At 47.6% G+C, this 24,359-nt stretch overlaps 12 protein-coding genes across 12 annotated transcripts; 5 read left to right on the top strand and 7 right to left on the bottom strand.

Annotated features, from left to right (window-relative positions):
- Positions 1-745: 745 nt before the first annotated feature.
- FTJAE_4773 (KP4 killer toxin) lies at positions 746-1,129 on the top strand (the record flags this gene model as incomplete). The annotated part of the gene is made up of 1 exon (XM_037351211.1): positions 746-1,129. The coding sequence occupies one exon, from the start codon at positions 746-748 to the stop codon at positions 1,127-1,129; it is 384 nt and encodes a 127-aa protein (XP_037208031.1).
- An 876-nt stretch (positions 1,130-2,005) lies between these two features.
- FTJAE_4772 (uncharacterized protein) lies at positions 2,006-4,042 on the bottom strand (the record flags this gene model as incomplete). Its single annotated transcript, XM_037351210.1, has 2 exons — positions 2,006-3,238; positions 3,314-4,042. 2 exons carry the CDS (start codon positions 4,040-4,042, stop codon positions 2,006-2,008), a joined length of 1,962 nt encoding a protein of 653 aa, XP_037208030.1.
- Positions 4,043-4,437: 395 nt separating this feature from the next.
- Positions 4,438-5,241, bottom strand: FTJAE_4771 (uncharacterized protein; the record flags this gene model as incomplete). The annotated part of the gene is made up of 1 exon (XM_037351209.1): positions 4,438-5,241. The coding sequence occupies one exon, from the start codon at positions 5,239-5,241 to the stop codon at positions 4,438-4,440; it is 804 nt and encodes a 267-aa protein (XP_037208029.1).
- A 1,547-nt stretch (positions 5,242-6,788) lies between these two features.
- Positions 6,789-7,276, top strand: FTJAE_4770 (22kda glycoprotein; the record flags this gene model as incomplete). The annotated part of the gene is made up of 2 exons (XM_037351208.1): positions 6,789-6,898; positions 6,955-7,276. The coding sequence occupies 2 exons, from the start codon at positions 6,789-6,791 to the stop codon at positions 7,274-7,276; spliced, it is 432 nt and encodes a 143-aa protein (XP_037208028.1).
- Positions 7,277-8,173: 897 nt separating this feature from the next.
- Positions 8,174-10,613, bottom strand: FTJAE_4769 (nitrate assimilation regulatory nirA; the record flags this gene model as incomplete). The annotated part of the gene is made up of 6 exons (XM_037351206.1): positions 8,174-8,720; positions 8,839-9,186; positions 9,237-9,378; positions 9,457-9,640; positions 10,021-10,410; positions 10,467-10,613. 6 exons carry the CDS (start codon positions 10,611-10,613, stop codon positions 8,174-8,176), a joined length of 1,758 nt encoding a protein of 585 aa, XP_037208027.1.
- Positions 10,614-11,045: 432 nt separating this feature from the next.
- On the top strand, positions 11,046-11,606 carry FTJAE_4768 (uncharacterized protein; the record flags this gene model as incomplete). Its single annotated transcript, XM_037351205.1, has 2 exons — positions 11,046-11,083; positions 11,150-11,606. The coding sequence occupies 2 exons, from the start codon at positions 11,046-11,048 to the stop codon at positions 11,604-11,606; spliced, it is 495 nt and encodes a 164-aa protein (XP_037208026.1).
- Positions 11,607-11,917: 311 nt separating this feature from the next.
- On the bottom strand, positions 11,918-12,571 carry FTJAE_4767 (uncharacterized protein; the record flags this gene model as incomplete). The annotated part of the gene is made up of 2 exons (XM_037351204.1): positions 11,918-12,503; positions 12,552-12,571. The coding sequence occupies 2 exons, from the start codon at positions 12,569-12,571 to the stop codon at positions 11,918-11,920; spliced, it is 606 nt and encodes a 201-aa protein (XP_037208025.1).
- Positions 12,572-12,939: 368 nt separating this feature from the next.
- On the bottom strand, positions 12,940-16,340 carry FTJAE_4766 (uncharacterized protein; the record flags this gene model as incomplete). Its single annotated transcript, XM_037351203.1, has 5 exons — positions 12,940-13,312; positions 13,367-13,693; positions 13,743-15,400; positions 15,455-16,235; positions 16,285-16,340. The coding sequence occupies 5 exons, from the start codon at positions 16,338-16,340 to the stop codon at positions 12,940-12,942; spliced, it is 3,195 nt and encodes a 1,064-aa protein (XP_037208024.1).
- Positions 16,341-17,015: 675 nt separating this feature from the next.
- On the bottom strand, positions 17,016-17,754 carry FTJAE_4765 (galactoside o-acetyltransferase; the record flags this gene model as incomplete). Its single annotated transcript, XM_037351202.1, has 2 exons — positions 17,016-17,595; positions 17,654-17,754. 2 exons carry the CDS (start codon positions 17,752-17,754, stop codon positions 17,016-17,018), a joined length of 681 nt encoding a protein of 226 aa, XP_037208023.1.
- A 681-nt stretch (positions 17,755-18,435) lies between these two features.
- Positions 18,436-18,958, top strand: FTJAE_4764 (uncharacterized protein; the record flags this gene model as incomplete). The annotated part of the gene is made up of 2 exons (XM_037351201.1): positions 18,436-18,580; positions 18,705-18,958. 2 exons carry the CDS (start codon positions 18,436-18,438, stop codon positions 18,956-18,958), a joined length of 399 nt encoding a protein of 132 aa, XP_037208022.1.
- Positions 18,959-20,166: 1,208 nt separating this feature from the next.
- FTJAE_4763 (uncharacterized protein) lies at positions 20,167-21,196 on the bottom strand (the record flags this gene model as incomplete). Its single annotated transcript, XM_037351200.1, has 3 exons — positions 20,167-20,509; positions 20,564-20,880; positions 21,083-21,196. 3 exons carry the CDS (start codon positions 21,194-21,196, stop codon positions 20,167-20,169), a joined length of 774 nt encoding a protein of 257 aa, XP_037208021.1.
- A 1,461-nt stretch (positions 21,197-22,657) lies between these two features.
- FTJAE_4762 (cytosine deaminase) lies at positions 22,658-24,228 on the top strand (the record flags this gene model as incomplete). The annotated part of the gene is made up of 2 exons (XM_037351199.1): positions 22,658-23,087; positions 23,141-24,228. The coding sequence occupies 2 exons, from the start codon at positions 22,658-22,660 to the stop codon at positions 24,226-24,228; spliced, it is 1,518 nt and encodes a 505-aa protein (XP_037208020.1).
- Between the last annotated feature and the right edge of the window lie 131 nt (positions 24,229-24,359).

The following is a 24,359-nucleotide window of genomic DNA, read 5'->3' as shown; positions in this document are numbered from 1 at the left end:
GCGGGCTTTCATCAGCCATGAAGGCGCATTATCCAAAGTTCCATTCATCGAATTGATTCTACCTTGTTTTATGAGTGAACTATCTATCAATATTGGAACCGATGAACGTTACCAATCATGACTATGGGATCATCTCGGCACAACAACCGGCGTTATATGCAACGTGTGTGAAGCCGCTTACTATACCCCTGGCAAAACGCCCAAATAGGAATTTGCTGCTCAGCCAGTAAAGTTCAATGACCGGAAGAGTTACTTGGTTGAATTTGTCATTCCATAAATGTCGGCCTTTTTTTTGATTGGTCTTTTCGGGCAGTCTTTTTCATGAAGACCATGTCGGGCGTCATCGACCAGAGCAAGAGGAGGATCCAAACTCAACAGGTTTAATTATGACGCCCCAGTAAGGATTATATGTGACAGAAATGCACAAAAGGAAGGTGCTAAATTGATTTCGTGAGCTGGAAAACAGCACCCGAGATGCCGAGTTCCGTGTCGTCCCAATGTTGGATGATTCTGAGTTGAGATATGCTCGAGTGTCTTTCTGAATTGACGGCCGTGGACCCCAATATCCAAATCATATATAAAAGCCAACTTGTTCCGCTGATACAATTCTTCCCATTCCAAGCCACTCAGTTCTTTTGCCTATCACAGGCAACAGTAAAAAAATAATCTTCTTTCCGAATCTTCACCTACCTTAAGTCAGTATATGCTCAACACTAAGCACCCCCAAACTCTAATCTTTTCCAGCATGCATATCACCGCTATCTTTGCCACTGCTCTCATGGCAGCCAGCAATGTAGCTGCTGGAATCAACTGCAAGGGCAGTGTGCTATGCGGCCAAGGCACTGAGCCCCTTTCCAACCTCATCAACTATGCCGGTGGCCTCAACGACGACCGCTGGTACCAGAACGGACAGCACATCGTCTGTGGAGGTTCACTCTGTGCCTTCCTCCAAAACACCGGTGGCCTGCCTGGTCGTGAGATCAAGCGCCTCCTTGGAGAGCTCCGCAACCATGGCTGCAAGTACTGCGGCAGTGTCCCAGTCTTCTTCCCTGATGACAACAATGATGGAGATCATGGTATTCTGACCGTCAACTACGTCAGCAACCCAAGCTGCCAGGGCGTCTGTTAGGAGCCCATTGTTAGGCTCCTCTAACTCGCTGAGGGAGCCCTGGCCAGCGCACTTGGTAAGAGGGCCGTGTTCATAAAAGCAATGGAGCTTTTCTTGAAGAGCCACGAGGATGGACAGGAGAGCTTTTTGACCACACTACTGTCTCTCTCGCACTCATTAGGGGGATTGGACTCTCCCAATTTTTCAAAGAAGCAAGTTCAACATGGAATCAAGCGAGCTGCAGCACAATGCAGTATGTAGATAGATTATTGGTACCATAATCATACATTCATTTATTCATTGAAACATGATTAGCTTCAAAGGCGAGGTTTCCCTGGTACGCTAAGTTCCTTTCAGTTGGTATCTAGTGATTTTCGTCGGTAGGGACCTCAGTTGTGAATTTCTCAACGAACGAGGTTGATGTGGAAGTGAAAGGTGGCGGAATGGCGGTCCTGGAAAGAGACGAGGGAACGGATGTAGTGTCTCTGAAACTCCAGGTACAGAAGGTGAGGTGAAAAGATGAGGCAATCGCTATGCTAGGCTTAACGGTTGTGGTACCTGAAGTGATTATCGGCGCGTCACTAGTACTGACTGATTCCGTCTCACTGGCCGTTGTGGTGCTAGATCCAGCAACCGAGGTTGTGCTAAGCTTGCTGGTGACTCAAGTTGATTGCTGCTCAGTTGACGTGGTGCTATTCATGACAGGTATGGAAGTTATTGTCTCCTCTCCCTCTTCATTAGCCTACAAAAAGGCTGGATAAAGTACTTAAGATTCTAAATCCCCACGTTAGGTATATGCCTTCGCTCCACTTCTCCCTAAAAAACCTGTATCATAAGCATAACCAGACTTCCCTTGTTCGTTGGTCTATCGTTCCTATCATATCTCTCTGGAAGCTACTAGGCAAGCTCAACCGTTTTGCTGTCCCGAACATTGGCCCAATACTGCTCATACGGAAGACAAAGCACACCAATTCGCTTATACTGATCGACATCTCCAACACGGTCTGTGGCCTCCAGGATCAGCGCGGCCCCGATCACTCTCTTTTCTTCGGGTGTCCACATTGACGGGAGCAGCTTCGCTACCAAAATGCAAGTGTAACTCCGATTAACGGCTCCCAAGAAGTTGGTATAATCCAAGTATGCAATACGATCCTCTGGCTTCCTGATACCGTGCGCAGCTTCGCTCTTGATTGTGTTCCCTTGCCTGTCATAAGCATGGGGACCAAAAACAAAATCCAAGTTCAGATCGTAGAGGTTGAATGACTTGACAGGACCACGAATAGTTACACTCCCTTCGAGAATCTGGCCTGATGTCTGAGGTCCGTTTGTCCTAACCGACCACGAGTTCACTTGGAGGGTTAAATATCTTTCTTTGTAGTAAGTCATGATTGGCAGAAATGTGATCGGATGAGGAGGGGAGGCCCAACACCACGAGGGTCGATCTGTTCCACGCAACGGGTCAGCTTCAGGCTCTTGTCCTCCCCAGCCTATCCAAAGCAGTCCCTGAGGGATAGAAGACCCCCAAATTCCTGCTATGTAATCTTGTGGAAAACGACATTGGATTCTCTTCGCGATACCGGACAGCGCAGGGAGCTTATCTCTATAGAAAGAGAAGTTTGTTCCAGAATAAACCTCGACAAATTGGTACCATAGGGTTATAAGATCATCTTGCTGTTGATTATCCAGGTTTCTAAAAACTGAAACGAACTCTTCGTTTCTATAGCCGTAAATATTGGGTTCTTGGCTACTGGGGTTTGCCTCTGTAGTTTTAAGTTCACAGCATTCCCACAGCAAACAGCTGCCGCCGAAATGGAGTATTCTTTTTGATAGTACTCGTTCTTGGATAGCCCATCCTCTGGTAAGAAGCGGAACATTCTGGATACTCAGCTCCCATGAAGGGGACGCTGGATGAACCTCAAGGTGTGAGGTGCTGCCGGAGATCTTGTTGATTGTCAGCGTCACGGGTCGCGGATCGAATTCAAGTGCAGGCCTGTCGAGGAATAGTCCTTGCTGGGATGATATGGCACCGCTGGCTGCGATGGTCAAGGTGGCGTTTTCGTAGTATTGTCCGAACCTCGCTGCCTCATAAGACCAGTCGACTTTGTGCCGCTGGTCATCTGGTCCTTCACTCTGTAATATGCACAAAGCATCCACCCACAGATACCTATATCCTAACTTTCTTGTGAAGATGATCGCATTTCTTACGGTCTCTGCAAGGTCATCCCATGGTAGAATTTCTGTCATCTCCACCAGATTGGATGCTGTCGTTTTGGCAAAATTGTGACCTGATCCCCATGCATAGCTCAGAGCAAGATACTCAGTATCGAATGAGTGGTTTGTGATGACTATCTTTGGCGAAACTGCCCCATCACTGGAGCCAACGTCGATGAGTCTTGTCGGTATCGTCTTGATTGGGTCTAAACCCTCAGGCTGCATACTACATTTTTCATGGTTCGCTGAACAGCTGTGTATCCACCTGTTGGCCAATGCAACAGCCTTCTCAACGCCCTCGGCTGATGATAAGTCTGCTATTGATCTTGTATTGCGCAAGATCGGTCCTCTAATTCCTGCTGCTTCATCCTCATCCGTGACAAGTGGCAGGGGGTGCCATCGACTGTGGCCTATGTCTGTTCCAATACCGCACCAAACCTTTGGCTCTTTTGGATCTTGTCCTTCAGCTATAACCGCTTTGTAATGACGGAGAACCTTGTAAGCCGAAATATGGATAGCCAAAGTCTCAGCCCAATTGAATTTTGAAACCTGATAACAAAAGGACTGGAATATGATTTGGCACAGAGGACAGCCGCTCTGTGCTGATTCTTTGAGTTTGTAGACATTCGGTGCAATTGTGCGACGGGGAATCGACTCTTCAACGTCAATGTCAGCAAACTCTTTTGCGAATTGCTTGCAGGTATCACACAGAGACTCTGCCATTATGCGCAACAGATAGTAAGAGGCTTTTTTTGTTTTGTTTTGAACAACCAACGCTGGTTTTCGGGCTGGCCTGGCTTGAAATACCCCTCCAAAAAGCCTACTCGCGCTAGCCACGTGATGATGGCTGACACGGCATGCCCGCTTACTATCGAAATGAAGCGCTTGAGGCTGTGCTGTTAGGCGGACTGATATAGGAAAACTAATTTAGTTAGACTGGCGACTGGCTAAGGTGCCACATGTTCATCGAGAGAAAAGTGGCCTTGTTCGCTCAAGGCTGAGATGTCCTACCGAAGTCTAGAGCAAATGACAAACTTGGGCTTCAATTTCTAAGTAGAGCTATTCCTCAGATTACGTATAACGGCTCTTGTAAAGTAGGCGCTCTGCCAGAAAGTCTCCTAGGGAGTTGGTGTTCGATTGGAAAGAAACCACTGTTCGGCAAATTTAATAGCCTGGGGTAAAGAAAACAAATGGCAGTTTGCTGCACTGATTTGACCGTTCATCACACCATTTTTCTCAACGAAATCCTTCCCCAGTTCCAAAAAGTCTTCTTCGTTGACACTGACGTCTGATACAGTCGCCCATTCTCTAGTTCCGTTGACTGAAACTGCGAATGAGATATCAGCCTTTGGTGAGTTAACTCTATACTCTGCAAGATGAAAGCAAGTACAGCGGTCGAATCCAACGCCGATGAGCAGAACCTTGGCGTTCAGCTCTTCCAAACGACCTAGGGGACTCTTTTCTCCCAGCATGCTATCCAGCTCATGTCCGTGTGTGATGAACTCCGCCTTTGCACCAATTGCAGCAAATGAAGTGTGAGGGTGCGTACTTCTCACTGCACCCGGCCATGTTCTCACTGTCTCGGCCAATACACCCATGTGTTCACTTCGAGTTGTCTGGGGATTGAATGCAGGCCTGGTTTCGCGAATAGTCTGCCACCATTCTTTTGGCACAGGTGGGTTGACCCAATTCGACGGGTCTGAGTTGCTGCTGGTGTGTGTTGGGACAACGAGGGTTCCTTCGGGTGTAAGGATGTCGAGTAGAGCTTGGGCAAGGGCTTCAGCTCCGCCGTTGATCCATCCTATGCTTTTAAGGGAGCAATGGACCAGGACTGCATCATGTGGTTTCAGGCCGAGGTTTCGGAGGTCCTGAGTAAGAGATGGCCTGGTGCATAAAGGTCCGGTCAGAGGCGGGGGCGTCATGGTGAGCAGAGAGTCGAGGGAAGTTGTAGATTGTCGAATATACACAGGGAAGGGGGAGAAACTACCTAGCCAAATCCATTGAGTAAATGGCTGGAGGCCAACTTATATAAAATGTGTACGCTAGCCTCTTCGTGCTCCCCCGCTAACTTAACTCTGGACAAATTGTTCGCCGTCTGAGTCACTGTAAGCTATTGCGAAAAGCCTAGACGAAACAGCAAGATAACACAACTTTTCACAGTGACGCTGATATGAATCGAGAATGTTTTCTTTCGCTGGATTTTTTGCAGCAATTGGGCTTAACTTGGTCATTCTGAAATATGAACATAACTGATCATTGGAAAAGATGGGGATCGAACCACGGATCCAATGAGCGTATGCCCGAGGTTAGCGATGGGGACCTAACCTGAATACGGCTAGTGCAGGATAGTTCTGGGAAAGTGGATTGGATTGTTCCCTCGAGTGTACCCACTTCTGGAACGAGCCTAACCAAGCTCTAGGGTAGCTATTCTCCAAATCGAATGTTATCCTTTTATCTCATCAGATTAGAAATGTCGGTGAGTAAAGCTGCATCTAAGAACTATTAGAATGTTAGTATAAGTCCTTTTACTCTGAGGCCGAGACTGTGAGATTACTCGAGAAGTGACATATGAAATATAACTAGATTCTCCGTCACTATTACTGGAGACACCAAAAAGAAAACATTAAATATACCAGAAAGCTACAGATATTGTAATGATCACCACATGTCTCGAGCTGGAAATGGCACTCGGGCCAGTGACGCGCTGATCCGTCTGTTTCGTAGCAATTGCAACGTCGCAATGAAACATTTCCATTGCCAAGCCCATTTCGTGACGCGCATTGAAGACAGAACCTCGTATTGAAATGACGATCATCCGAGTTCCGTGGTACCAATGCTCGCCTGAAATGACCTTCAACCGTTCAACGCAAGCAAATATTATCCATAACTCGGCCGAGAGATATTATCGACGTCATTGCGTTCCTGTCAAAGCGTCTTCTCCATGACATCACTGAACCCTCTAGAACCTCGGCCCACGAAAGTCTTCACCAAAAGTGGCTAAGCCAAACGGGTTAAAAATAGTAGCTATTTATATCCCAGGACCCTGAAATCTTGCCAGTTTCTTAGGCCTGGGCCCTTCTGGACGCAAATCGAGGCTATTGAGGCGCTGTGTTCAATTGAGACAGGACCATGAAAAATAGCCTAAATAAGGTGATGATCTGGCGGAAGGGCCATGCATTCGAAATGCCGAGTTCCGGACGGCACGTAGAATACGAGATTTGGGGATCGTGACCCTCAGATTCCCCACAAACAGCAACACTCGAGGGCGGAAATGTGAGGGATCGGCGAATGAGGCGATCGACATGCGCTCCAGCATTTTCTGGGGACAATCCCAATACAAAAAGGGAGGGTTTCCTCAATGGAAGTTCATTCTTCATCTCAACAACAACTCAAACTCACTGCCATTCAATACTATAATTCCTCTCTCAACCTAAACAAAACACCAACCCTTTTCTTCACAACCACCAAAATGAAGTTCTTCACCACTGCTCTTCTCTCAGCTGCCGCCGTCTCTGGCTACGCCGTCTACGAGGTCAAGGACTTCACCGCCAGCTGCGTCCCTCACAGCACCTTCTGCAAGTCAGTACTATCCCTTCTACCCATACAAAAAACAATCGCTAACATAAGATCTCCAGCTATGAGTTCAAGGTGATCCAGTCCGGAACCATGGAGACCTGGAAGAACCCCGTCCACTGCTCCGCCCACGTCCAGTCCGCCAACTATCTCCTCCCTGATGTCAAGGACGCCAAGTGCGGCGACGACTCTTCTCGCACCTTCTCCGTCAAGCGCAGCAAGAAGGGCTTGACCTTCTCTGTCTCTCAGCCTGTCAGCCCCATCAGCAACACCGTTGGAAAACACTTCATTCCCAACAAGCAGCTCTGGCAGTCCAAGGAGCCCAACGCTGAGATCCAGGCTTACAAGGGCCCTAAGGACTTCAAGCTCAACTCCACCGACTAAACGGGATTTGGATATTGTTGATTTGGAAATTGCTTCATTTTCTCTTTCAAGGACGCAGGCGTGTTATCGTATTTAAACTGTATTTTAGACTAGACTAGACTATTAGGTATATATCTAAGCACGAAAACTTCGCTTCTCACACTATGCCTTCGATGAATGTGTCATTTAAACTTTGTGTAGCCCCAGGGAAGAGAAAACCAGCAGACTGACTCAGCGGTGTTTGGTATAAGCCATTCTGCTGTTTTGCCTTACCCCAAAGGCGGCTGTCCATCTCATTCATGTTGGTGTGCTCTCAACCGCCTAGGGTCCATATTGTCCTCGATCGATAGAAACCTTTCGCGATCTTTATATAGTAGAACCAAAAAAAGAAAGCCGGAGGTTATGTTCTGTCAAGCGTACTTCAGGGGCATACGTGGCACTACCAGGAGTCACCTCTCTTGATAATTTCATCCAATCATTGATCCATGCCTTATTCTTGTTGACGAAGATGTCCTAGGAACTGCTTTCGGGATACCTGATGACGAATACTGCCCACATGGCTAAACTTCGTCATGCTGGGTTCGCGGCATTGTCGGGGTAGGATCCTTGGCCTCCGATGATCCCGAAGCCAATGATCTGCCTGCCCTGTCCAAGAGACTCAAAGTTATTGAAAGTACTGTTTAACTTTGCAGCGCCTTCGAACTTTTTAATTATTATCTTATTAAGCGATTTTTAAGTTGGAAGTTGAAATGAACTGCTTACATCGGTAAGAGATAACGGTCTGCATTAGTAAGGCTAACCTTAACATCAATTATAAGATTGGATTGTAGCATCCCAAGGTGCTTGGATAGTCAGCAGTTAAGCCACGTCGTGATTCGAAGTCGAGGAATCCACGCTCTAGAGAGTTGGATCAAGTCCTCAATTCTGGATTCTCATTGCCGAATACTCCTTGACGAGATCGCCTAAGCGACGATCCTTGATGGATATAATATGAATCGGATCCTGCGTCTCCTCGTGCCTCGCTCGTATAATTCCAGTTGAACTATCTTCCTTCCTTCCAACAGTAGACTGCTGCAATACTGCTAGATCATCGGGACTCATCTCCTTCTGTAAAGCTAAGGAAACCAAGTATGTCAGGTAGTAGTACCCACCCTGGACACTGAGGCCCTTAGCTGCTAGGTATACTAAGCCGCGGCTTTCTTCAACATCCTCCTGCGATGTCAGGCTTCTGTCGCCAAGCTGCTTCAGTGACATATAGGCTAGAATGGAAAGATATTGCGTCATGATTCGGTCTTGCATGTCATAGCCATGGCGAAGGTAAAATAGTAGCATGATACTCACGAAACTATCGCGCGATTGGGATAATGCATGATGGACCTTTTTGTTGGCCTCTGGTGCTAAGGTGTTGCCATCGCGGGAGACAAGAAACTCGCAAAGATTCATGACAAAGGTGTGGTATTGGAGACTGTTTTGTTAGTATCCCTGAACAATGACGGTATGCGCATTGAGTGACGAGGAGTTGCCGACCAGGGCTGTAAAGACCCTGATTTAGAATGAAGGGGGATGAAGGTGGCAAAACATACTGAAGTTGGAGCTCAACTGGGTATACTATATGAGCAGGCTGAAGGGAAGGTGGCAGTTTTGAGAACCACTGTTGGTATCGATCCAAAAGCCCCAAAAGCCCTTCAGAAGGAGGCAATTTACCCTCATTCTTGGATTGGCACATGCCGACAGATACTTGATTCGCAATCTGTACCATCTCGCATCTGGCCTTGAATAGGTTGCCAAAGTCTTGGGAGCTCACAGTCCGTGAGCGGGGATAGCGATATGTGACCCCCTCGTACCATTGTGGACTTTTCCCCGGATCTGGTAGGGGAGTTTGAGGCGGCTGACGAAAATGAGGCGGCTTGACATATGTATAATATTGGATGCTAGGGATTAATCAGCTACAACACTCAACTGTTGAGCGCATATTATTAACCTGATCCAGTAGTACAGACACCATGCAGTATACCCATAAACGTGGCGCTGCCTCTGGTCTAGCTTTGCAGGCAGAGACTCCAATATTCCGAGTTTATGGCTCAGAGCAAGCGCTTGGGCCCCAAAGGATAGACCTTGAGAAGCTGTTAATCAGATGCGTTATTTTGAATTGAGAATTGTGGTAGGGTGCCTGAATCAGCAAAGGACTTGATTAGACAAACCTTGAGTTTCCATCGAAGACATGTTGTATACTGGGTTCAACACCATCGCAGCCTGGAGTGTGGTGATACGGGGCTCTTTCTCCATTTCGAGTTCCCAAAGTCTTCGAGATTCAGCCAAGAAGCGATATCGTAGGCTTTCTGGATTCCAGTACTCCAAACGGCTTGTCGTGTCAGGACAGAAACTCTGTAAAAGACTCAGCATCAGGAGGTCTCTTGATGACAAAGGCGAAACACGGGACTGACACAAGACTCAGCTAACACAGCATTTACCAGCAGTGATGAACAAAACTCATTAGAGCCGTTCATCATATCCTCTAGAAAATAGTCTTTATGAAAGAAGGGAAGGGATTGATGCTCTTGGCGGAAGTAAGACCGAATCATGTTTCTCATCATCTCGTCATCGGTCAATACATTGGTCTACTCCGAAGGCCTTATCAGGCTGAATCGGGGGTCTGTGACTTCAGCAGCGCTATATGGTTTCAGATATTGAGGCCTAAAGCGATCATGAAGTTCGATTGTACTACTTGTACATGGAGAGCTCTCCATGAATGTAGCTTCGTATACCAACGAGTGGAAGTATACATTGTCTGGCACTTGTAGTCTCTTCGGCATGCGGAATGTAGGGGGAAAGCTATGGCGGAACCTTGTCTCGGGAGCAAGGTGCAGTTGGAGGAGTAAATCTCCAGCACGAAGATGGCGCAGTATGGTGCTAGGATCTTCTCCGGCTCGTATACGCCTCATGATTGTCATAGCGTCTTTCTCGTCGCGGTCGCGTATGGCTTCAAAGAGCTGTTGGAGATCAGACTCGGACGAACCTCCGTCCTCCAACTGCCTTTGAAGCTCGTCGTGCTTCCTCTTGATGGCCGAAATGCGTGTCTCAGTAGGCTTGGCCAGATACACACATTCCGCTCGACGATTGGTGCATGCCAAACATTTGGGCCGGAGGCCATTGCACTAGACTTTGCTTAACGGGCTGAATATAGTGTGAAGATACTGGAGGTAATATTTACCTTGATCTTCCGACGACGGCAAGATTCGCATGCAACACTAGTCACTGTCCGTTTTGGGATATTGACCCTCAGTGGCGGTGCAAATACGGGTGCCTTGTCCCGCGATACTAATGGTCGATAGATTCTACGGTTGTTGTCTTGGTCCATGGCATCGCTTGCTTGAGGTTAGTACTCCGTAAGTAGGCGATACACGCGTCCGTGATGGCGTCTCCGCCTCTTCGTATGGGTTCTTCCGTTACGTGTAATAATGGTGCTAAAAATATGTCATAGGCCCTTTGAGCCACCAATCAGATACGACAAAGCCATTCCTTAGCTGGCGAATCTTCAACCACGAATCATATGCCCTGGAGCTAGCCCCAACGAATGATGCCGTCGGCTCTCGGCCAAACCGCAAATCCGGGCCGACGCCAAGTCCTGTTACTTCGTACAAGCTGTCCTTTTCTTGATAACTTGCAAACGGCGGTGATAAGGTTGAGGTTAAAAGAGGCCTCTGGCCCAGGGGCACAAGGATAAAGAACACTAATAGACACATCCGAAAAAAATCCTCCTTGCCCTCGATAATTTGCAAATAACATCACAATGAGTATCTCCGAAGCATATGGTATCCGAGTTTCAAGGTTCGTTTTGTCTTTGTAACTTTGCTTTTGTCTTTGAGTTGTCTGAAACATACTGACACGCTATAGCGGCCTCACTGAGGTGAATGGCATGCATGTCGCACATAACTTGAACAAGAATCTGGTTCTGGCCCCAACCAGCGCCGGGGGTCTGACTTTTGGCCTACAATGCAAAACAAACGAAACAACTCTCGTTCTCAAGGATGATTTCTTGACAGATATTCTATCTGTCATCGGTCCAAGCGGTCGAGGGCCGTACGAGCTGCGGACTTCTCCTGAAACTAGGCCATTTGGCATTGGCTCAATGATCTATCATGACTTTGCGATGAAGCCTCTTGGTGATGGCACTGGGGGCCATACTTTGAAAATCGCCGATGAGGACATAAATGATGGACACTGGATCGCATGGAAAGACCCAGAAGGCAACGGCGACTGGTCGGTATATTGGGTGACACCTCTACCCTACAACATGGATGATTTGCCAGGAGGCGTCCCTATCGAGCTAATTCTTGATAACAAGGCCTAATGTTACAGGGAGAAGTTCCTACTAGTTACTTAACTCGATACATCTCTTTCAATCTCAATTTCTGGCTACAATAACTATAAACCCTCTTATACGATTCGGTTAAGGTCTCTTATTTACAAGCTAATCGCTGAGCATTGGTGATCCATATTTGCTGATTTATATTTGTTACTTTATCTTGCGACCGAAGCCTTTCTTAACCTCTTAGTCCTATCACAGTCCCAGCTCCATAGCACCATGGAGAAAAGAATCAGCATAATGGTACTCTGCAGCAACTCCTCAGCTAGGATGAATGCTCTTTCGACAGTCTATCTCTATCCCTCAGCCCCAACGTTGGCTTCGGTCTGATCAACCGTCTTCACAAACAGACTTTTGCTCGTGTTGCTGACGGGGATACCAAACAACACCGAATCTGCCTTTTGGGGCCGTTCGACGACATTTTTGAATGACAATCTCTGTCTCGTGACTTCTTCCCCGTCGTCGCTGAGGCCATCATACGATATTCTGGCAATCCCTAGTTCATCAAGGATCTCGTCAAGAGATGTTGTCTCGCTGGCCAAGATAACAGTCAATGCATTGACCATCTCGATGTCAACGTGAGGTTTGTCGCTGCTTTCGGGATCCTGCATAATCCATGTTGCGAGCTTTCTGGGCAATACTGAGCGGAAACAGACATCCTGTGACGCAGGATCCATGGGAACATAGATAGTGAGTATTCCGTCAGCCTCAGCAATATGTGCCTTGGACAGCTGGCTGTCTGGTACAAACGTCTGGCCATTTTGTTGTAGAATGAACCGGGTGAATATCTTCAATGCTTGTATACATTCAATCCTGCATAGCTGCTTGTGAAAGGCTTTGATCCCAGAGCGACAGTAGGGGCTACCGAAGTTTACCGCAACACTACATAGGTCAATGATTCTGTTTCTATCAAGAGGAGGAGAAGCTTACCGAGTAATATAGCGGGCCATGGATTTCAAGTCTCGCTTTTTATATGGAATTGGAACTGTACGTGGCATAAAAAACCCTCCGCTTGTGGTAACGGCTCTCACGTCCTCTCGGACACATCTAGACAGATAGCGACTTTCAAGTCTTAGCCATCGAAAGAAGGGCTTCAGACGATGGAATTCCCTGAGATCAAAGTCAACAAGTCTGATGTGCTTTTCGAAAGTGATTCTCAGATTGTGGTTATCTTCAACGGCAAACTCCGTTTCTACAGACTTCAGAGAAACTGTTCCATCAGGGCGGATGTAATACTATGGGTATCAAGCGATGCATGCTTTTTGACATTCAAGGCGAGGCGAGATAGGGGTTGGCACATCTTGCTGGGAACTAGGCATCAGGAAGAGTGAAATGAAAGCAATATGGGCGTTGGGTGTCTGATAGGGAATATCTCAGCATCCCTGAGAGGCTGCGGATCCAGGAATCCTGGCTCGCTTCGTAGGAAGTCATTCAAGATGAAAATGGCCTCTTTCATCTGCTGCGGCTCGCACTTCGGAGACTTTATCAAGCGGTCGTATAGTATTCGTAGCGATAATGACTCAATGCCCAGTTTGTCGACGAAGAAATCGCGAAGTGATTCATATGTGTCGTCCAGGGTCCCCATACCGCATAGGGACGTGTTGCTAGACCATAGGACTTCAGTGGACGTGTGCCATCCTGTGTATGGGCCGTGGGGGATGAAGATAAGCGGCGAGCTCCCAAATAAACTCCTACTTGATATTAGAGTTACAAATCAAATTATTCTGGGACACAATGATACTTACCTCATATCCTTGGATGAGGGAATATTCGTGTTCAAGAAGTCATAGATCCGCAGAATCTTCGCAGAGTCCTCCTCATTTTTGATTCGCAGCTCATTCAGCTCTGCCACCAAATGTTCAAGCTTAGCATTCTGCATACCGAGCGTTTCCACGAAAAGGCTCTGTAGGGTGCTTCTAACTTTGGCGTTCGAGCCTTGAACATGGTAAGAGGACTTGAGCGAGCGCATTGTGACCATTTCCGGTGGTGCGTCCCACAAACAAGACGAGGAACTCGTCCACTCAAGTTCTTCTCCATAGAAGTAGACGACTCCGGATTCATCGAAGAAGTTTCTAGTTTAGTGTCAGCGAGAACTAAACTCAAAATCATAGAACAGCTTACCTGAGCTTCTCTCTGTCAGTTGTCATTTCTCCGGAGGCAATGAGCTTGGCATACATGGAAGTATATAGGCACAGGACCTTTTGCAGTTGACAAATTGGATCCTTCTTAAGATCTGAGCGACGTATTGAACGCAAGATCTCGAGACGAAAGTCGAGATTATCTTCCTTACCGACAAGAAGATATTCGGACAGAAAGTTCCACTTTGTGTCGATGCCTCCAGTATCGTCTTCGATGGATCTCAAAAAAGGGAAGTGGTCGGGTTGTTCCATGTAAGCCTCAACTATACAAGTGAGAGTTTTGAGAGGAAGCCAAGTATCTTGTAACTCGATCGCGAATTCAACATCACAAAGGTTGCTTCCAGACAGCTGCCGAATCTCAGATGTGATGGCAGACTCGCTTGATAGCTCCACCTCACCTTTAGACAGAAGATGTTCGAGAAGGCCCAGAAGCTTGTCTGGACCTTGACTCACGATATAAAGGAAATCAGACGATAATTTCCCAGTCCTGGCTGATTCGAGGCAGATTTCTTCCCTCGCGCCAACGAAGTCGCAAAGCCATCTCCTCCAGCTGATTTGTGAAGCGTTGTCCTGAGTTGGCACATAACTCAAAGTTTCATGATGTAAGAAAGAGTAGGAAAGAGAAGATTCCGACTTGATAGGTCCTAGAAGGCTTTCTGGACTGAACGGGTGGTCTTTGCCTGGTAGATAAACTGCCTTAGAATCATATTGTGGCCTCTCAAGTTCCGAGTCTGTTGATAGAACTAGAACTTCTTCGTAATCATCCCGCGTCCAGTCGCTGACTTCATGCGTGAGGTAGAGATATTGCAGATAGTCGTTGACACGCTTTAGCGGGATAGTATCAGGTGCAAACATTAGGCTTCCACGAATTGACTCCCTGGTAGTTTCGACGGAGGGCTGAGTAACCCCAAGGGATTTGAATAGAGCATACCAATCTGGATTTCGAGTAGCGCGTGGCGCCACCACCTTCAAATATTTGGTGTCGGGGAGGGGAATGTCTCCCGTACATGGAAAGTAGACCGGTCCAGATAGCATAGACGTCCATGTCCCATCTTTCAAAGGCACAATTTCAATAGTCTTGACCCTCGAAGCATTCAAGGTTGACGTTTGCGAGAACTTGAGAAGGAATCGCGCCATTCTTGAATGCCACTCTTCAGTAGTGTGTTTTCGACGCATCTTGGGACTTTTTGACCTCATATCAGCCTCCAGCTGTCCCAAAAAAGCCTCATCCTCCAAGGTCTTTGCACCGTGCTCCTTAAAAATCTGCACCACGCGTGGAGGATAGTCCATTGACAAAAGGTTGTCGTTTTCGAAAGGCTCTAGCAGCGGTTGTCCGTTCTCGTCTTTCAGATGATTAGGTAGGATTCTTATATCATTCATGCATCTCGATGCTGACTGATTATGGACCATCACTAAAAGGCCTTTCTGAGCCTTATTTCGAATCTCCAGACTGAGGGGCGTCTTGTGAGTGATTGGAGGGAGAAATAACGGCCATTCATAACGAAGATTGGTGGGAATGCAAAAGATAGAGACGGCCTGCAAGAACGCCTCTGCAATCCAGATACGAATTTCTTGATTCCTTTTCGAGTCAGGCTTAAGCTTTTGTTGATTGTCAAGCTCAAGATCGGCGTCTATCAAAAACTGTAGCACATGCTTAGTATTCGGTCAGACATCAGAGAGGCGAGATATTCTCACGTTGTACTTTGATTTGCTGATAGGCAAAATGTTGAATATCCCTTTGTCTCTTGTGCCGATCAAGGGCTTGTCGCTCTTGGTCAGTGGGAACGCCAATTTGACATTTCGTCGGCCCAAAGCTCCCCGCTCCGTCACAAAGAACACTTGATCTTGTCCTTCCTTTTCATCGTGGTTATCGATTTTGGCTTTAAGTAATTCGCGATTCCATGCGATCCATTGCTTGCAGAATCGTTTGGATTGACGGAGCTCACCGCCCTTGCCATAGAACTCAACGCTTATGCGCCGGAGTGATCTAAGAAACAGTAGGCTTTCAGCTTGTAAGCTTTCATATTGTGCCACAATAATGCCCTTCAGGCGCTCCAGGTGTTCTTCGGTGCCATAGTCGTGAAAATAGATAACCATGCGCGTTAGTGCATCGGGTATTGGGGCAGATGGCGCGACCCAACTTGGCTCTATCGAGCCCCTACTCGACGAGAGACGCAAGTCAATGGAGTAGCCACCTGAACGGAGATAAACATTGGCTGTAGATTTGAAGACCGATTTGAGACAATCTTCCCTAATGCTTCCATCCTCAATGGTGGAAGGCACACAAATATGTTGTAGATCCCTTTCCGTAAAGCCGTCGTCGTTGAACTCAACTTCAACATGACTAGAGTGTATCTTGAAAGATGCGTATGGAGCTTCTTTGTGCGTCCTGGCTTTCGTGAAAACTTTCGCGTCAATATAGAGAAGCAACTCGCGCAAGAACTTTCTGCCACTCTCATACACGTTCTCGTCCAGCCTAGTATAGAATTAGTTCTATGCGGCTAGGCCACTGATTGAGGTCATACTTGTATTCGCCAGTAAGCTCCCGAATGACTCTCTCTGCTCCTCTCTGGGTCGTCATGATGAGTACGGGACAGGTTTGATGTGGTCAAGACTTGAACCAGGCTTCAATCCGATCTCAAAGGTAGGGAACACAATGGAACGCGATTGATAGGAAAGATGGGATTGTTCCTCGTTGCAAGGTTGCTGTTCAAATGGATTGACGTTGTAATAGATGAGGCCGTGAATGCAAAGACGGAGATGATTGCTGTCACTATTGATGGTTCGCAGGGGAAAGTCTATTGCTCATCAGCGGCAATATGCATGTTGGTCACGACATCCTTGTCAGTTAGCCTGTCCCAAACCACAAAGTCTATTTTGTCGGCGCTTCGGCAGAAATAGCTGTGGCATGCTCCGTAGTGCTAGTTATTATGGCGTAGATTTGGGAGCATGTTCGTCAAGCATCAAAGACACTCATATTTTCTCTCAAAGTAATGGTTAAGGAACGCTTTTACCGCGCGTCTTCTCCAAAACCTTTAGGCTTTTGCTCATTTCCTTCGTTGTCAAAAAGTTCCCATGAAGTTTTGTGCTTTGTAATTCTGGCCATCCGTGTTCATACAGCCGCGCGCTTAATAGGCATCCTTCATTCGGCGATTCGACAAATGCTGAGCAGCTGAAATTGAGCGATATTCCATCGACAAGAACATTCTAACCTATCCAATACTTCTAATTATAAAGCCCTATGAACTCATGTTCATCAAATGCCTGTCAATTCGTTGAACTCTCCAAGCGGCTGCACCTTTTTGACAACCCTTGCCGGGGATCCCACGGCCACGCTCCAAGCAGGAATATCCCGCGTCACGATTGAACCGGCGCCTATTGTACATCCCTCCCCAATGGTCACACCAGGTAAAATAGTAACACCGCCCCCAATCCAACAGTCATCGCCAATATTGATAGGATACGCATACTCGATGCAGGCCCTGCGGCTTGCGACCTCCGTTTCATGTGTCGCCGTCGATATCATAACATTTGGACCAATCATAACCCTATCGCCAACCGTAACAATGGCCGAATCCAAGACGGTCAGGTTGAAGTTGGCGTAGAATCTCTTTCCGACTGACATGTTGGGGCCGTAGTCGACTCTGAATGGTGGCTCAATAAAGACTTCGTCATCATCCACGTGTCCGAGAAATGATTTGAGCATTTCGGCTCGTCGTTTTGTGATGTTCTCAATGTTGAGGTCGTCGCCTTCGGGGAACCAAGTGTTGTATTCGTTCATGGCCTTTCGTGCAGCGAGGCGAGCGTTTGTGAGCTTGGGAATAAGTGAGTCGTATCTGCAATAGGTGTCAGTGAGTTTGAGCCCCGCAGATGCACTGAATATGCTCAACTGACAGCATGCCTGAGATCATCCTCTCATATTGTTCGCAGTGGGGAACATTTGCCAGCTTTGATGCCTTCTCCAACTCGGCCTGGTTCTTCTCTTGCGCCGCCATTTTATTTATAGTATCACTGGTAGATGAAAATATGGCAGGTTAGAGAGACAGAAGTCTGGTATATCCTATGATTCATCGTAAAAAAACCTCAGAGACTCGTGTCGTCTTTTATTCATATCCATCAACTGCCAAGCCATCTTTCCCAAAGATGAAGCTATTCCGTAAACAGCAATACTCCCAACTGCCAAGTCCGATTATATCCCCGATGCCGACTCCGACTAACACGGTGGAGTACTAGTGGAACGTCGGCCCGTCAGAAGAAGAGGTATGCATGTTGAGAGCGAAGAAGCTCGGAACAGGTCTAGAAAGAGGCTCGAATCAATAGCGATCAAGGGAAAGAAAGCGGTGAACTTACAAATTCCATCCAGGGAACGTTTGACCAGCCCCGAGGGTTTGTCCTTCTCTCGTCCCAGACTTTCGTCAACAACTCCGTCATGGCGGGGTGCTGGAAGCCTGTAGAGTGCTTGATTTCGTTGATGCACCAGCTTGCGTAGTGTATTTGATGCGGTGAGCATGTATCGGCTCCTGCTAGGAACAGAGGAAATAGCAAACGCTTGTAGAACACGCTCTCTCTCGGTATCGTGGCACAAACGTCCAGGACTGCAGAGACAGAGGCCCTTATCTGAGGGTCATTGCATGAGATTGCGAAAGCGTCTGGAAATCGCATCACACGAAGCAAACATGCGTGTCTATATGCCTCGGCAAGATGTTTCCATTCCTGGTGGCTGGTGGGATACACGGCTTGATCGGGATCCCAGCCACGGAAGAACTTCTCAGCTCCGTCGAGTAATTGCTCAAACTGTTCAACTGGCAAGTCTCCGGCCAGGTAAGCTTTACCAGCCTCAAGTACCTGGCCAATCTTGAAGAACATGACTGGCGGACAGCCAACTAACGTATGAAGGCTCAAACTTCCGTGATCTCTCACACATTCACGTACTTCGGTCGAGTAGGAGAGCTTTTCAGCGCCGCTGAAGCCTCGGATCATATCCAACCTGTTTCTATCAGTGCCGCCAGTGACTTTCTCAAGGTTAAGACTTACCAAGACAACGCGGATATCAAGAACATGGCTGTTTTCGAACGCATTGGCGATGTGTCGAGGCAAGCGATTCGCTTGCAGAGGAACGATACACCTGTCAAGTGGGCTCCATGGGTTGAGACGCCTGATTCACAGACCTATGACTATATCAGCGGCTTCTTAAAGTAGAATTTAACAAAGGTATACCATACATCATGCAAAACAAGAAGTAATACCATAGCCAGAACATGTTCCTCCTCGGTGGGGCTAAGTCGTGAGATGTCTTCTTTGTGCAGCAGAGAAGCAAGAGATCGTATTGCTGATAATCTATACCCAAGAGATACCGTGACGAGTCTCTGACTGTTCGCGTGTCCAGTGTTATACATATGACATGCCGATAATCCGAGTAACGCATGCAGAATTCCTTGATGCTGGTAGGCAAGCGGCAGAACATATTCTCTAAATGGGTTATCCAATCCCGGTACATGGATGATGAAATGCTCGCTTAGCGTTTGATCAACTGTGATATTTGTTACTGTCGTAATTATAGGTGTTTCAGGTGTCTTACAGTAGTCAATGATATGGCGATTTGTCGCAATATCGTTCTCTAGGTCATTGTGTGCGGTGGGCACGGTAGTGAAGGACGCAGCGTCTGGCGACAGTGATAGAGTCGCTGATGTTTGGGGTGACGTCAAGGTCAAAACATAGGTCTCATGGACAGGGCATTCAGGCGAAAGTGAAGCCGGCAGTCTTGGAGCAACGGGATCGGACGGGATTGACAATTCTGGAGGTGACTGGCTCAAGATCACGGGCTGTGAAGGCGAGGCATCAATGCTATCGGATGTCGCATGCTGTGAGTTGGATGAATTGGGAGTGATCGTCAACGTCTCTTGAAATTGAAACCGTGGGGGATACCCTTCACAATGAAGACCTTTGGTGCGACATCTATCGCATATGGGACGTTTCCGATCGCATTTTCGACACTTCTTGCGACATGTTCCGCAAGCTGGGTCTAAAACAATATCCTCGTCAGGATCACCCAAGGCACGGTGAAGGAGAGAAAATATGCTCACCTTTGCGACGGGCAGTTGGGCGATTTGAAGACGAATTATCACTACCTGTCATTATTGCTGAGTGTATTACCAAATTTGGAAGTAAAAGACAATGGTGGAGCGAGAGAAAAGATAATCAAGAGGACGAGAGTCAGCATCGGAGTTGTTGATTTCTTAGTGGGGTCGTTCTCAATCTTTTAGGTCATGCACGCATCGCTGTCATCCGAGCCGATTTATAAGACACGACAAAACCCGCACTCGGAGAAGTGGGACATCACCATCTGACCCAGCCCTTAATTACTGAGATCCTACCTACAAGCCATCATTTGTCTGATATCTAACGTTCTAAAAGTCCGAAGGACCTTTCTCAAGCTCTGGCCGGAGCAAGTATATCGGATCTATCTGTTCTACATAACCGCACGCCGGGTCGCTCATCGAATACCCCATGAATTCCTGTATATCCTGGTCGAGCTTCTTCGCTATTTCTGTAGGCACAGCGAGGAACTGGTTTTCTTCCTGTCTCAAAAAGCCGCGAATGGAAAATGTAGCAAAGACTAAGCGGTGCTGGTCTTTGGTGGAATTGGTACCTCCACCATGATACGCTGAAGCAAGCATGATGAACGCATCGCCCTTGTCCATCTCGGCAAAGATGCAGTCTTCTACACGCGGAGGACCTCGCTCTGAACCCCTGTGGCTCGTCAGTCACGTTTAGTGTTTAAAACATCTGGTGAGCAGCACTGACCATAAATGACTCCCTTGGATGAATTGCGTACCGCCATTCTCCTTTGTGACCTTTGACCCAGCTACAAACAGCCCAACGGCAGACTCACGATTGGCATCACGCTCATCATCCCACCCATCAATATCAGCATGGATGTTGTGACTGATATAGTCGTCGCGGTGAAGTGGTTGCGCTTTGCCTCCAGGTCCGATTCTCATAGCGGTACACGAATGCAAGTAAGGCTTCGAGACCGACTCCTTCCGTTCAGGGCCCCACCAGAACCAACTTCGCGTAGTGAGGAAATGATCGACGACTTGCTGGTAAACTGGGTTCATGACCTGGGATCGGGCGTATGTAGGGCTGAGAGCAAGGAGGCTTGGCGCCCGTTGCGTCTCCTCTTTAGTTCACATGTTAGTTTTGCCACTGTAGTAAGTATCATAAAGAGAACTTGCTGGGGAAGAAGCTACCAGACCATTCAATATCTGAATCTAAACGTGCTCGACATTCATCATATGCCTTATCGACATCTGCCTCAGATACCAGAGCCTTCACAAAAACACCCCCATCACGCTTGAGGAGTGCAATGATGTCCTGGATCGGAGCATCTGCAGGGACTCTCTGCACTTCGGGACCATACTTGTCCAAAACGGACATGGTGGATAAGAAATATGCGATGTAAGCAAATCAGTGCTTAAAATGCTCGCTAAGAATAGCTATTGGGCGATCTGGCAACGTGAAGGAAGAGAGAAAGTTCTTGAACCTGAGAAATGATTGTTCGAGAATGAGTGGAACTCTTCGAAGCGGAGTGTCCGACATGTGGAGGAGCTGGGAGTATTTCCTGTTCTGGTAAGACCGAAAAATACCCCATTCAGAAGTGCATGACAAAACAGCCAAAGCCGACTCCAAGTAACCCTCCACCTTCGTTGAGTACATCTCCGATTTCTCGTTGCGTGCCTAGCAAATGGAGTTGGATATATAGAGGTCAAGGCCGGCCGTTGAGAGACAGCATAGCGGGAACCAAAGTTACTGTCGGCCAATCATTAGCTACGCATCGTTACATACCATTGCTTCAAAATGATACAAAGTATACGTCAAGTACATGTTAAAGGTCACCATAGATCAATCGCTAGAAAAGTTTCTTTCTATAGGCTTACACTTATAGGTCACATCCAGGCTTCGAGAGGTAATAATCAATGCATAGTTGGTATATACAGTAGATATCGCGTGCAGATGAAAACACATATCTTGTTCAGCTCTCTAAATCAGCACCATGAGAAGGGGAGTATCGCCTCAGAAATGACAAGGCAAGGACTTGTAGAGCGTCGGCTCAGTTTTTCTATTTGGGTGTAAGACTGTTAGTTCGGGATTTGCTAGAAAATATATCTTTGCTATGTTTGTTACCTTCTCAACATCATTAAGCTGACATGTCAAACGACGTCATTACGCCAGAACAAGTTGAAGCTATTCCCGGAGTCTCTCGCAACGCCCGCGCCGATCCCGTGCAAGTCCGAGGAATGCCCACTCTCGATCTTAGTTCTTTCATAATCTTACCCTCTATCATTCGCTGTAATCCTCGCGATTTGCTGCTTTCAATATTATCAATCCGAGACTAATTCATAAATCCGACAAGACCCAAAGCGAGCATCCTAATCGAGTGACCCTCTCTCCCGCCTCCATCGCTATCTCCGCTCGCGCTTAATGGCCAGCCGCGAAAGCTTATTATAAATCACCAACTCCCGCTAGTGGCTGGAAAGGTCAAAGCGGACTAAACCGATCTTGAAGAAGATCACCAGAATTAGCAACGGGTATTCGGATAGCGATGGGCATTTCTGGCGCGAGTTGTTGCACTTGTGTAGATCGAGACGGGTAGACAACGTTGTGTCCGTGATAATGCCGGCCGTGGCCTCACTTGTTGTGGTCCGTGGAGTTAGTCCACGGAACGCCGAGATTCTTCATGCAGGCAGCCTCAAAGCCTTTTTGCGAGGTACGAAACGGGTATGACATCGTCGCATCGTCATTGACTATAAGAGTCTTCCTCTGTCCTGGTTATCGACCTGAACAACAACCTTTCAAATCAATCAGTTCTAAGAAACAATTCGTGTACTATTACTCATAATGGCATTTGACTCTTCTCTCAACGGTAACACTTCCCGCCGGCTGTTACTCAAAGGCGGTACTGTCCTTATTCACGACGCCAATGACAACGTCCAAGCTTTAGAAAGGGACATACTTATTGAGAACAACCGAATCTCCAAAATAGCCGAGAACATTGACGAGATCACTGACGGCGAGTTGATCGATTGCACTGACAAGATCATCTCACCTGGCTTCATCGACACGCACCATCATCTTTGGCAGACCCAGCTCAAGGGAAGACATGCCAATGAACTACTTCTCGACTACATGGCCTCCGGCAATCTCCAGTCTTCAAATTATACGAGAAGTGATGTCTACTGGGGACAGCTTGGAGGTTCTCTCGAAGCAATCGATGCAGGCACCACCACTGTAGTTGATCATTCACACGTCAACGTCTTTGCTGGCGCTGGTAAGTCAAATACTCTCAATCTTCAAGTATAAGCTAACCGCCACCACTTTCAGCCTCAACTGCCATCTCAGCCACTGCTTCCTCTGGCCTGCGCTGCGTCTATGGCTACTGTCCAACTGCTCGCGTCGCATCATGGTCACCTTTTTCAATGAACCCAGATATGCTTGCACCCTGGGTCATGGACGAAATAAAGGAGCTAGGCAACAAGGCGCCTTTTGGTGATGGCCGCGTTACCATGGGCCTGGCCTTTGACCTCTGGTTCCTTCCAGAACAAGTCATCCAGGACTTGTTCAAGCGTGCGCGAGAAGCGGGTTTCGAGTTGGCGACGACTCATGCTGTTAGCAACCCACAGATGGGATCTTATGATCTCGTTCAGCAGATTAAGAGCCTCGGCTTGTTGGATAATCGCATGCTTTTCAGCCATCTTAACGGATACGCCGCTGAGAGCGTTAAGGACCTTGCCGAAGCTGGAGCACATATCAGCAGCACTCCCTCCACTGAAATGCAAATGGCTCTTGGAGACCCTGTGTGCCTGAACGATGATCTTCCTCAGGCTCAAGCTCAGTCTAGTCTGGGTATCGACTGTCACAGCAACCAGGCCTCTAGCATAGTTTACGAGATGAGACTTGGTTTGCAGGGCTCGAGGGCCAAGCATAACCAGAGATTGATCGACCAAGATCTGGCCCCTCGCAAGATCTCCAAGACTGTGCAGGATGTATTCAATCTGGGAACAATTCAGGGCGCTAGGGCGATTGGGAGGGAGAGTCAGCTTGGCAGCATCGCTGCAGGCAAACTGGCCGACTTGGTGATTTTTGACGCCAATACTCCCGAGCTAATCTGCGCTGCTGAGCAAGACCCCATCGCAGCCGTTGTTCTGCACAGCAGTATCGGAAACGTCGATACAGTCATCGTAGATGGAATCGTCCGAAAGCGTCAAGGGAAGCTTGTTGGTGTGAAAGTGGAGGAAAGCGTGGCGGACGTCACGGAAAAGCGGTCCTTGGAGTGGGCGGATGTTGCCAAAGCGATGAGAAGGTCTCGTACTGAGATTCTCCAGCGTGAGGCAGAGAAGCAGAATTTGGATGATGTCAAGAAGGGAGTGATTAGCAGCTTCAACATTGACTTGTCAAAGCTGAGGGACTGAATGATCAGGTCATCCAGGCACGTAGAACACCGTTGAATAGATTAATTCCAGGCTAATATATACAACAAGATCAAGGCATCACTAAATCGTGAATGGACGTATCAGTGGGACAGAGTATCCTCCACGGTCGC

The sequence above is a fragment of the Fusarium tjaetaba genome (assembly GCF_013396195.1).
Source record: "Fusarium tjaetaba strain NRRL 66243 chromosome Unknown NRRL66243_c0000091, whole genome shotgun sequence".
NCBI classification, from domain to species: domain Eukaryota; kingdom Fungi; phylum Ascomycota; class Sordariomycetes; order Hypocreales; family Nectriaceae; genus Fusarium; species Fusarium tjaetaba.
Note: the sequence above shows the minus strand (reverse complement) of the source record. Positions and strands in the feature narration are given on the sequence as shown.